The 11,631-nt window shown below is 37.8% G+C and overlaps 2 protein-coding genes across 6 annotated transcripts; one reads left to right on the forward strand and one right to left on the reverse strand.

The window, feature by feature from the left end:
- Window positions 1–23: 23 nt before the first annotated feature.
- LOC110979911 (vesicle transport protein SEC20-like) lies at window positions 24–3,332 on the reverse strand. 4 transcript variants are annotated; one of them, XM_022236081.2, is made up of 7 exons: window positions 3,194–3,332; window positions 2,824–2,932; window positions 1,863–1,955; window positions 1,520–1,611; window positions 1,188–1,295; window positions 932–1,047; window positions 24–656 (listed from the first exon to the last, which is right to left on the reverse strand). In XM_022236081.2, the coding sequence occupies exons 2-7, from the start codon at window positions 2,902–2,904 to the stop codon at window positions 469–471; spliced, it is 678 nt and encodes a 225-aa protein (XP_022091773.2). In that variant the 5' UTR covers window positions 2,905–2,932; window positions 3,194–3,332; the 3' UTR covers window positions 24–468. The 4 variants fall into 4 exon arrangements, with proteins under 4 accessions (XP_022091773.2, XP_022091774.2, XP_022091772.2 ...); XM_022236082.2 differs by lacking the exon at window positions 3,194–3,332 and adding an exon at window positions 3,047–3,064; XM_022236080.2 differs by lacking the exons at window positions 2,824–2,932; window positions 3,194–3,332 and adding an exon at window positions 2,593–2,721.
- On the forward strand, window positions 3,211–11,171 carry LOC110979908 (ectonucleoside triphosphate diphosphohydrolase 4-like). Of its 2 annotated transcripts, none has more exons than XM_022236071.2 (10): window positions 3,211–3,352; window positions 4,322–4,701; window positions 4,881–5,031; window positions 5,355–5,518; window positions 5,893–6,047; window positions 6,468–6,637; window positions 6,791–7,121; window positions 7,364–7,446; window positions 8,842–9,003; window positions 9,467–11,171. In XM_022236071.2, the coding sequence occupies exons 1-10, from the start codon at window positions 3,345–3,347 to the stop codon at window positions 9,714–9,716; spliced, it is 1,854 nt and encodes a 617-aa protein (XP_022091763.2). In that variant the 5' UTR covers window positions 3,211–3,344; the 3' UTR covers window positions 9,717–11,171. The 2 variants fall into 2 exon arrangements, with proteins under 2 accessions (XP_022091763.2, XP_022091764.2); XM_022236072.2 differs by having other exon boundaries at window positions 5,893–6,020.
- The last annotated feature ends 460 nt before the right edge of the window (window positions 11,172–11,631 follow it).

The raw sequence follows: 11,631 nt of genomic DNA on the forward strand, positions 1-11,631 counted from the left end.
TTGCAACCTGACAGCAAGCCATCAAAAAAAAGACAGAAATGAGGTTTTAATAATAACATATCACAAAATATCGATGCTACGTCATTTCCTGTCAGTATCTTCATTGAATGCAATATAATTTGTCCATTACTTTGAGGAAATGGTTTGGCAAGTCAAATGACTGGATTCTACCTTCTATTCAGTGACCTGTAGCATGTGGTAAGACATGGAAACCACATAAAAATGCTAATCACAATACGGCAACCTCGCATTTAAAAATGCATGCATAAATCACACAGACATACATTTACTAACCATGAAAAGCTATTTTACGTCAATAAAATAGACTAGAACAAAGATTTACCCAGCATTCAATTTCAGGGCTCTGACATGAATTAAACATGAGTAAATTTCTTAGCAAATAACTTATTCTAACCAAACAAGAAATCTAATCAGTTCCATCTCACCCTTACCCCACCCAAACCTTTATCAAAATATTCTCTTTTTTAATATATACAGCACTGTAGCAAGAAATAATGCCACGCCTAGGAAGATGAGTAACCTGTCTGTTAGCTCTCGTCTGTTGTACTTGGTCAGTAAACTACGACTGGTCTGAATCACACCACCCATGCCTTTGAATTCCTCGTGGGTGTCGGACAGCGTAGCTGAAGATTTCTCTGCAAGTTAACAAACATAGATGTATTTGGTAAAACTGTTGCCTGCGAGGAAAGAAACAGAATGGAAAAAGTAAGAAGAGACTGAATTTCAATTTGTGTGTGATTTGAAACAGCAATAGTGTCTGAATTAAAAAGCATGACACGGTGCCCATGACATACTTACCCCAAAGCAAAGTGGCTTCAGATTTGTGATATTCAAAAAAATTGCATACAGGTTTAGGATTGGCTGGAAGAGCTTGACTATTCAACACACTTATGATAACTGAGGTCTGTACCTAGCACTTGATTGGTCAGAGTACTCTGTGTAACGTTGGCTGCCATCATCCTATTTAGACTCATCAAATTATCTGTGATGCTGCCAGCTGTCTTGGCTAAACTCTCTTTATTCATTCTGTTAGCAGACAGAAATAAAAGAAAAACAGGAAATCGATGTTTACTTTAAACACCTGAATACACAAGGAAGGTGCAGAATAATGGTTGAACCTAAACTGAAATGGAACTTTAAAAATCTAAAAATATAAATATGTCAACCTTTTCCTTAACTCAGGATCTGTACCACCTTGTAGCAAGCTCGCCCTCTCCTGTCTGTCAATGGCCATTTTGCAGGATAATTTGGCTTTTCTAACAGATGTCTGTGTACTACGATAAGAGAACAATATTCAAATGAGAGAATACATGCACAAGTACAAAAGAGAGGATATGACAGTAGAGTGAAAACTGATACTCTCAACTGACTGACCAACAGTTGATAGAAATTTTCAGAAAATAATTTGTAAATGTTCATCATTTCAATATTTGATAGTTCTGATTTTTCTCATGTTTCTTGGGAAACAAAATTACTTAAAAAGCAACCCCTTAATTACCTTGACAATTGTTTCCGGAAATTTTCCACATCTTTGAGAATGTCTAGTCTGTCTGTTTCTTTGTCTTGTTCATTTGCAATCCGTTCCAAATCCTTCAAAAATTAAATAAAATTTAGTAAATAAAACGGATATACAATGTTGTTCAAATGAATACTATTCTAAAACAATCAGGCAAAGGTTTTAGTTTGGCGCAGAAATCCCAATACTTCTACATTTTCTCCATGCTCTCCATCTAAAATAAATTTTTAACTACATTACAGGAAACGATAACAAGTAACCATTATCATAGCAACTATTCGCCACTGATGTCATTTCCAACTTAGCAAGTGTTTACTAATATTACCTGAATTCTGTTTTGTGTTCTTTTCATTTGTTCCTCTATCTTTTGGTTCACCAGATTCATATCTTGAAGAGAATGACAATTGCTTCTGATATCCTGGGAGAAAAAAGTCAAATATATTGTATGTATTCTATATATGCATACATATTTTGTTGGAAGAAATTTCCCATACGAGTTCTATTTCAACTTGGGGTAGTCTATTCCGTCTTCCTCCATGGAGTAACTCGTCAGAGTCAATATGTACACTGTACATGTTATCAGAATTGACTGGGCATGGTCAGCTGCATTCTCGCAGACGGACATCCTTAAACTTCTGTACATAATGGAATAGCACAAAGGGTAAATTTGCCACTTCGCCGCCGCTTAAGTCCAGTTAAGACCGATGTCATGCCGACTGCAAGAATATGGCCAGGTACATGTACTTTACTTAGGCCTAGCCCCACTAGTGTAGCACGGACTCTCACTCCCGATCCATCCTTGGGATAGATCGGGAGTGATAGTTCGTGCCACACTAGTGGGGCTAACTTAGGCCCTACTTGGTACATGGTTAGTTTCCTCCTGAAACATCCTCTAGGGATCTTGACTGGGAGAACAGGGGCCATGATTATAAAGCTAACCATGTCAAAGTGTTTAGGACATCAATAAACCTGTCTGCTTGTTTTATTAATCAAAAGCAAATTAAGCAATAACAAAAAATACAAGATATTTATTTGAAGAGTTAATTTCGCTTTATACTAGGCTCCAGGACAACACCAGGGCATCCACAAAAGTTGAAGTGCGCCCTCACACGTCGTATCTTACAAGGCGAAGTTGAAAAATGTGTAACGTCTAAACATTGGTCACGCATGTTGGTTCAAACCAGCCGTTCGATTTTTAAAACCTGACAATGATATACACAATCGATTCTAATTTCAACAGCTCCTTTGCAATACCTCGACACTCCAACCGAAATTCTAGAAATTACCTGAATAAGACCGTTGATTTTTAAGTCGTATGCAATGATTTCTTTCGCTACATTTCGGGCATCAGTTATGTCGGCCGCCATCTTGATTGTTTACTGATAGGTTAATGACCTGCAAATAAAATGGGTAGAATTGCAAAAAAAATTAAATTATGCTCCCATTGCCACTCTGAACATTCCAATGGACATCTTATTTTAAGCTAAGATCTTTTTTGTAGTTCGCGACTTTGTTACAGCTCTTCTTGAAAGAAAGTGACACGTGTCAAAATGATCCAGTCTAGATTTACCGTCTGGTGCCCTGCTCAAGCTCTTAAAATTTTGAGGAAGAAACGGTGCAAGTTCCAGACCATATATTGTCCGCGTTTTCACGTACCGGTGTTATCACTGAACGCGAACAGCTGTTCCAAATTTGACGTGGAATGGCTATTTCAGAAGGACTTTTGGCTGCGAATTTTGGGAGAGAAACAACGTCAGACTCAAGACTATTGTTGATGTGTTTTGTTTGTAGCGTGTGCAAGTTATAGATGGCTAGGTATGTCACACTGGTGCCAAGTTTTTGCACTAGGCCTAACTTGTCCGCCTTCTGCCTTTGTCATATCAATGTCACTAAGTATCAGGCTTTTTCAGTATTTGCTAATCATGTATGCAGAATGCATGACATACAAAAATGCATGCCATTGCATCGGTAAATAACAAAACGTAGGGTGAGAGTTCATATTTTCCCATCCAGTGGTTTATAAGCCATCAGAAAATGATTAAATGTCCTTAAAAGTCAAATTTAGCAGGGAAAATGGTTAAGCACAATGTCAGACTAAGTTAGTCACACCACAGCTGCGCAGCATGTCCAGTTGTGTCCGTTTGTGGAACTCTTTTCAAATGTAGATTGTTAGGTATAACTTTCCAAACAGTGCACAGGAAATTTATCTTAGTGGTTTAGCTGGGGAATTTTATAACTTTGGGACATCAACGTAGGGATATAGGAATACATGTAAATTTGTTACATTTTTCAAATAAAACCTGTCGTTAATATTGTTGCTTCTACTTGTCTATCGCAATAATTAATTGTGACTAATTTATGAAGGATTCCATTATAAGTTGCTGAGTGTAAGTAATCCAATAATCATCAGATCTGGGCATAAACTAGACTTATGTTTGCTCGTTAAGTGGAATACATCAAACCACTTTCATTGTCCAGATTTTGAATCAGTATCCTAATTTGGCTTTTAAAATCTTCAGTCCATTGTATTTTCAATATGCCATCTGCACCCCATATATACAGGCCAAATTGTCATTGAAAGTATGTTAAAATTGTTGATTTGCTATTTGATTTATTTCTCTGTTTATTTATTTTTTTTCATGCTGATCAATCAAAGTTTATGCATTTGCACAGGATTATGAGTTACTGGTCACACTGACGGATTTGAATTTCAACAATATAACTGTTTTCATGGGGCGTTCTAGAAAAGATTTCATTGCATTGATCTGTTGTCGTTTTCCTCAGATGGAAGGCAATCTGCCTACGTCTTCCTGCATCATGGCACATCAACTTCCGTCTCAACAGCAGCATCCTTCGACGTACAGCCTTTCTCATTTTTGCTCTGACTCTCATTGGACTTATCTTTATCTTCTACCTGGAGGTTGAAATGCCCCCAGTCATACATGACCCCTTGAATGACCTCATCAATAAGTATGAACTGCTTGAGGTCACAGATACCAAAGATGAGAATTTATACTACGGGGTCGTGATTGATGCTGGTAGTAGTGGCACAAGAGTCTATGTATATTTTTGGCCCAGGCATGTTGGAGACACCAACAAACTCCTCAGGATACATCAAATGAGAGACAAACGAAGGAAACCAGTGGTCATGAAAATCAAGCCAGGTATACATGTGACAGAGTATATATTGTTTTTAAGTAACTCAAAAGTCAGGAATTGCCCAGTCTTGATTTCTCAGATGTTGTGTACATTTTCCATTAAACATTTGTATCTCTTAGAAGCAGATATAATTAACCTGACTTTGTTGTTTGCTGATGATGACAAATGTGATTTTATTCCACAGGTCTTGCCACTATGGCCAACAATCCTTCCGAAGCCGGTGATTATCTGAAGCCATTACTGGACTATGCAGCCAGTCATATTCCCAGAGCTAAGCATCCTGAGTCTCCACTTTACATCTTGGCAACAGCTGGCATGAGGATGCTACCACTCAGGTATTCACTTCTCTTGAATACAACCCTCAGGTTGTTAGTTGTTTGGATCATAAGCACCTGACTTCATTCAAATTTAGCCTTACAAACTTTAAAAGAAAGTTGAACAGAATTGTCTTAATATTCACCGACGGAAAGTTACAGACTCCAAAACTCCTTTCAAGTCATTTTGGGAGGTTTATAAGATAGTGGCTTGGTTGCACATTCCTAAATCCTGCAAAATCCTACAAGACCTGGTGGATTTTATTATATCTGGGAGGGGTAATTCAAATCAGCTTTGAAATCCTATGATGTTATATCTTATGCTTCGATTGCTTATCTTACAGCAAGCAAGAAGCCATTCTACAAGATCTAAAGACAGACATTCCCCGGGACTACAACTTCCTGTTTTCAGACACGCAGGTGGAGGTGATCAGTGGTAAACAAGAGGGAGTGTATGCATGGATTGGAATCAACTACGTGCTGGGAAGATTTGATCATGCTGATGATAGTATGTATTCCATTATTCCATGACTGGATTTATAAATATAAATTTATATTTATAAATCCCTTGTATTGAAATGTTAAAGTGGACAAGTTTTGCTTTAAATCTGGGGCAATTTTTTCAACATGGAGTACACTTATTTCTATCAGAAAGGTAACCAATGGTGCATTCTTTGTATTTTATGAATGCTGGCCTTTAAGCAATTAGTACATCAAGTCTTAAATGAAAGAACTTTACTCTGAATTTTACTTCTTGCTATTCCAGCCAAAATTGTAGATTCTGATAAGTGTTATAAGATGAGAGGCTCATCTGAACTGCATATGTACTCCCGAGAAATCGTCTATTCATCTGACTATTGCTTTATGTTTTCATTTACCCAGATGATGCCATGGTTGAAGTCGATGTCACTGGGGAGAATGGTATAGTTTCTGTGCTTCGTAAACGCACCGTAGGAATCCTAGATATGGGAGGAGGCTCCGCCCAAATTGCCTTTGAAGTTCCACACACCGTAAGCTTCGACCAGTCGGGTCCTCAGGTGTTGTCAATAAATCCAGTTTTGGTTGATCCTTTCTCTAACTGCCTCACCTGCTAACCAGCCTGGTTTGAATGCTAACACTCAGCGTTTGCATCGATGTTGGCAAAGAAAATAAGAAATTCAGTTTTGTGAAGTATTAACCATAATGCCATAATGCACAAGAGTGGAATGCCTGTTACTTTTTATCATCATTATTCCACTCTGTAATATTTCGTAGTCATGAAGTATTTTTCATTTCTTCATTCCTTGTTAACAAAATTTGCTTTTCCTGCTAATTTATGAGTTTTGTTATGGTAGCCTATAGATGCCATAAAGTTAAAGCCTTAATATGAAATTTCTCATGAGTGAAAATATGACTTTTGCTTGATAGCTTGATGCTGAATTGCCCTAAAATGACCTCTTAATGGTTCTCTTTCCCAGGAAGATGTAGCTAAAGGTATGCTGGCTGAGTTCAACCTTGGTTGCGATGTTCACAAGACAGAGCACATCTACCGTGTGTATGTCACAACATTCCTTGGATATGGAGGCAATGCAGCCAGAACACGTTATGAAAAAGCTCTAGTGAATGTCACCTTCACCAGAATGAGAAGGTGAGAAAACGTTCAAGATAGGCAATAAAAGTTGTATGGTCATTTACACACATTATTGTGACGATTTATAAAGATGTTTTATTTTTGGATAAAATATCTGTACATTAATTTCAAAGAATTTTTTGAAGTAATTTTCAATTTTTGTTGTTTCAGTACTCCTAACCCTCCGGGTCTAAATGAAGACTCCCCAGTTTTGGATCCTTGCTTACCTGTCAGTTTACAAGATAAAGTAACCCACGATGGTCGGACAATCTACCTGAAGGGAACTGGTGATTATAAACAATGCCAAACGTCCCTGCTGCCCCTCATGAATCTAACAATTCCCTGCAGCAAGAAGCCATGTTCATTCAACGGTGTCTTCCAGCCTGAGATTGAATTTGATAACAGCGAGTTTTATGGTTTCTCTGAGTACTGGTACTGCATGGAGGATGTGCTTCGCATGGGAGGAATGTACGAATACGTCAAATTTGAAAAAGCAGCCAAGGTATGTCTAGAGATTTTGGAGTCAATTAGGGCTGTAGATTTATGAAGTGTAGCATATAAGCATGATGGTTACCAAAGAATCTGTCTGCATGCTTGTTTTCTGAAAAGTGTTGGAGTGTATTGAATATTACCATATGAACATGCTAATTAGTTTGAAAACTGGCTCAGAGCCTAAACCTTACATTTTAAAACCTTTCTTCAAGGGGGATATTTACCAGGTTTTTTTCTCTTTCCTTTTTCAAGGATTATTGTGCAACACGGTGGTCATTAATACAAGAGCATCATGAAAAAGGCCTGTATACCAAAGCTGATGCACACAGATTACAGTGAGTATGCCTGTAGATATCTTCCTTCATCGTTTTGATGGGCTTACATTGTGGTAGTTCTATTCTCACCTTATTCCAGTAACAAAAAAAAGGGGTTCAGACCAAAGGAGCACCATAAATTGGGTGGTATGTGGGGATATTGACTGATTATAATAATCTACAGAATATGTTCTTTTAAAGATTAAGAATGTAATTCATGGCTGGGACTATTTCAGTGCTCATGTTCACCTTAATATTAAGTTGTCTTATGTAATGAATGAGGTTAGGCTCTGTAGCTTTTATGTGTAAGGTATTTACTTGTTCAGTGTATGTATTATGTACACAAACAGGTGCTGGCAATTTGTAACTATTTATAACTAAAATGCATCCTTTTTGCATCCATCATCATGCATCATTTTTGCCTTTGAGAGAGATTCTGCTAGGATCGAAACGTCCTCCCTCCATATTTTGTATTTTAGGTAATTTTAGTCAGCAAGCAGTTTGTAGCAGTTTTGTATTTATATCTTTAAAATGCATCCTGCCAGTGCAGTAATTAGGGGAAAAAAGTCAGGCAGCGGTATTTGACAGTTTGAAGTTGTGATATTACAGTATTCCCTGTAAAGAAAAACATGCAGATTTACCGGTATTTGACAATGGCCATAGAGTAAGCTGTTGACCAGAATTGTCCTTGTCCTTCAGCCAGTTTTAATGAGTCCAACAATTTTTCCAGCCCTTTGCATAGCACAGCAGCTCAAAGTTTGCACGTGGCAGTCTGCCAAGTTGTTTGTGTGCACGTAGAAGCAAAGCAGTCAGGCTATTTGCAGTATATCCTGAAGTGGGCTTGTTGCTGTATCATTAGTTCCTCATTAAGACACCTGTGTGACTTGAAATATCTGCTGATCCATGCCAGAAATCCTACTTTTCCTAGCATTGATCTCCCGTTGATTTGTTATTCATTATTCCAACCCCTACCTCTTACCACTGCTTTTTTAACTGTGAACTTTAAAAACATCTAACTGAAAAATGGAAAAAATTGTTGCTTTATTTTTCTGGCTTCCAAAAACCATAAGGAACCTGCCGTAGTGTGCAAAATAACACCTGCCTGTTCCTCTGTTTCCATGGATTGCTGCAGAATATTGCTTTGTTTGCATTCCACTTTAGCATTCAGACTAAGGCTAAGAACTTGTCCAAGTGGGTTTCAAATTAGACTTACAGAATGTACCGGCCAGTTTACATGTATGACTTTTGGCTTGTTAGTATTCAGCTGTTGACTCTTCTTGGCAGAATACGAAAAGACTACCAAGAGGAATTTGAAGGATGGATAAGCAAAGGCCGTACTTCACTCCTGAATATAACACTGAAAATATCACAAAAATTATAACAGACTTTAGTTTTTTGTTTTTGTCATGTTTTCAGGTATCAATGCTTTAAATCAGCGTGGATGACTACGGTCCTACACAAAGGCTTTGGATTTCCTGAAAACTATCAGTACCTGCGCACTGCCAGCCTTATACAGGACAAAGAGGTGCAGTGGACATTGGGTGCCATACTTCACAGGACACGCTTTTTCCCTCTTAGGTCAGCCACCTGTAACCAACAATTCAACACCAGACTAAGATACAGGATCACAATATGGGATATGTTAAATATAGGCTGTTTTCCAGTACTCGTCTCCGTCTCAGGCTTCGTCCCTGAAATCAATCCCCGATTGTGGGCCTGAAGTGTTTAAATCAAATAGGATTACTGTAGGTTTTTGCTCTCTTGCATCTTATTTGATGTTTTGTGGCACTATTAGACTAATTAGTGCGCTTACAGCTTCAACGTCAGGTAGTAAAAAAACAGTTGAAGCCTGAGACAGAGCCGAAGTTGAGTATTGGAAAACGGCCTTAGTCTAAGAAGTGACTAGGAAAAAAAGTTTTATTCAGGTTATCTCCAGCTGAAAGGTTTGATGCATTACCAAAGCTTTAGCTTTAGCATGATGAAAGAATGGAAGTTAAAAAGAAGATGGTTTCACCTTTTTTTTTTCTCATTATTGGAACAGGGAGATCGAGCAAGGTGTATTCCAGAAGCAAGTTCCTCCTCCTTGGATTCACGCCTCCCAAGTCTCCAATCAATACATCCTTATTAGTTGTTTCATTGTAGTCTGTATCTTCATCTTCCTTTACTTGCGCTGGCTGAGGATATTTGGACCCAGACCACTACCTCGGGTACCGACTATGGCCTACTTCATGACAGAGGAGGGACAAATCCAGGAAGGGATACAGGAAACAGGAGCTGTGCTACTCAACTAATGGTAGGATCACCCCTTTTGGCTAAATGGAATCATCCCAAATAAAATGCTCTTGAAGATTTTGGACAGAAAATCAGGCTTTTGTGTACTTACAATAAACATATTAAGAATGGAAATGTGGAGAATTATTTTTTGTGTTTCTAGGGTTTTAATTACAGTTGTTATACATGTGACTGTGTGATTATTGTTGAATTTTTTAATTTGTCAGTGGAATGATAACAGACGTTTACAACGTTTGAATTGGTTGTTGGCTCTGATGGCCACAGGTTCATCTAATTGGATCATCTTCTCAGAGGAAACATACTGTGATTTGACTCATTCTGTCCTCATAAAGTTGTATTCAAATAAGACCTTAACTATTCCCCAATAAGCATATTCCAAATGCATAAAATCCAATCATGTTATATCTGAAGTGTTAAATTTAGGAGGCTTGAGGAAAAGTCCAAGCCAAAATGTGGCGGGGGATAGTCAGACTTATGGCTCTGTGTGTTGCTGGAGGTAAATTTTGTGGTTTTTATTGAGCTTTTGAAATTTGAGACAGTTAACAAGGTCTTTGTGTATAGGTTATTGAGAAAATAGGCAGCTTGGCAATGCTTATCTTTCATTGACTTCTCACAAAGGGGTTGATAATATTTCTAAGATGTCAGTCCGTTGCAGATTACTTCCTGGTAAATACTAGTGTCCGCATATACTCATGAGTAGAGACCCTCCTTCCAAGATTGAAGTACATGTATCTCATCGGTTAACGTAAAAACAGCCATGAATCGGATTCTGATCTAGCCCATTCATGTTCAATACTAGTCTTTCCTCCATATTCTACAGTTTTTTAGTAAGGGTGGTTAAGACTGGCTCAGGAGAATGGACGTGAGGGCATTATCAGGGTTTGTTCTTCTGAGCAAGGTCTGAACCCATTCATAAATACTTTTTTATTTGGAGAGTCAAAAGAAGTCAACATATGATAGATTCCAATGATAGTGTTCTAAAATTTTACTTTCATTTTCCTGAACACCCCCGTCCATTTTCTTGTACATGTACATGCATATTTCTTTGAAAGTTATCCAGTAGAATCTCCTATGGACTTGGTGTGCGCATGGCGCATTCTGTGTGTTGCGTCACAGACAGACTCATCAATTGCATTTTCCCATTGCAACATTACTTGTAATAATGGCTCAGTGAGAATGCACCAATATCTGCAATGTGTCTAATCTGTAGGTATTCCCCCAAATTATTTTGGTCTTTAAGGTCACAAAGTTTGTTTTCAATTTCCTTACTTTGTCTTTACAAAAGTTTTTATTAAGACTTCAGTGTGTTTTTGTTCTTCTGGTGTCTTTTTTCTGAATTTTAGAATTTCTCTGTAATGAAAAATATATACATGTATAAGTGGTCTGGGTTATTATATTGAAGCTATCACTGGAATGTCGGTTGAAATAGAGAAAAGTAAATTAATTTAAAAAGATCAGCGTACTTTCTCTTTGTTAAATTTACAGAATTTTTATATTGCCAATGCAGACACAATGATTGCACAAGCAGTCAGACTGGTGAGCTAACCAACCGATGCATGAAATTGACTAGGAGAATGAACTGCAAGTTATATAAATGTTGTTCAAAAATGGTGAGAATACACCTCTCAGGGTAAAGCTTGTGAGGATCAAAGAGATATCCGTGTCTTCTGTGTGCAAGAACAAGAGATGATGTACGTGTATCTCGCAAAGAAAACAAAGCATGCAAAGGCTATTTCTGTTGAAATGTAGGGTCTCCGTGTGTATACATGTGTGTTGAAATAATCCCACTAGCTTGTCTCATCTTTGCCAATGAGGGCGTGCTCCATTTCATAGCAAATATAATCAGTAATATAATTGCAGAAGAGATGCCACTCATCTAGTATTTAAATATTCCACATCATGACATCCGCATAA

The sequence above is a fragment of the Acanthaster planci genome, linkage group LG13, assembly GCF_054643075.1.
Source record: "Acanthaster planci isolate LZ-2023a linkage group LG13, COTS_SCS, whole genome shotgun sequence".
In the NCBI taxonomy this organism is placed as follows: domain Eukaryota; kingdom Metazoa; phylum Echinodermata; class Asteroidea; order Valvatida; family Acanthasteridae; genus Acanthaster; species Acanthaster planci.

What these genes read in the sequence shown, in the direction of transcription:
- LOC110979908 (XM_022236071.2), top strand. An exon ending in GGTCATGAAAATCAAGCCAG is followed by an intron (nt 4,702 to 4,880) that starts GTATACATGTGA and finishes TTTATTCCACAG; the next exon opens with GTCTTGCCACTATGGCCAAC. An exon ending in AATTTGAAAAAGCAGCCAAG is followed by an intron (nt 7,122 to 7,363) that starts GTATGTCTAGAG and finishes TCCTTTTTCAAG; the next exon opens with GATTATTGTGCAACACGGTG.
- LOC110979911 (XM_022236080.2), bottom strand. Translation starts at nt 2,706, where the DNA reads ATGCGTGACCAATGTTTAGACGTTACACATTTTTCAACTTCGCCTTGT. An exon ending in GTGTTGTCCTGGAGCCTAGT is followed by an intron (nt 1,956 to 2,592) that starts ATAAAGCGAAAT and finishes TTTTTCTCCCAG; the next exon opens with GATATCAGAAGCAATTGTCA. An exon ending in TTCCGGAAACAATTGTCAAG is followed by an intron (nt 1,296 to 1,519) that starts GTAATTAAGGGG and finishes CTCTTATCGTAG; the next exon opens with TACACAGACATCTGTTAGAA.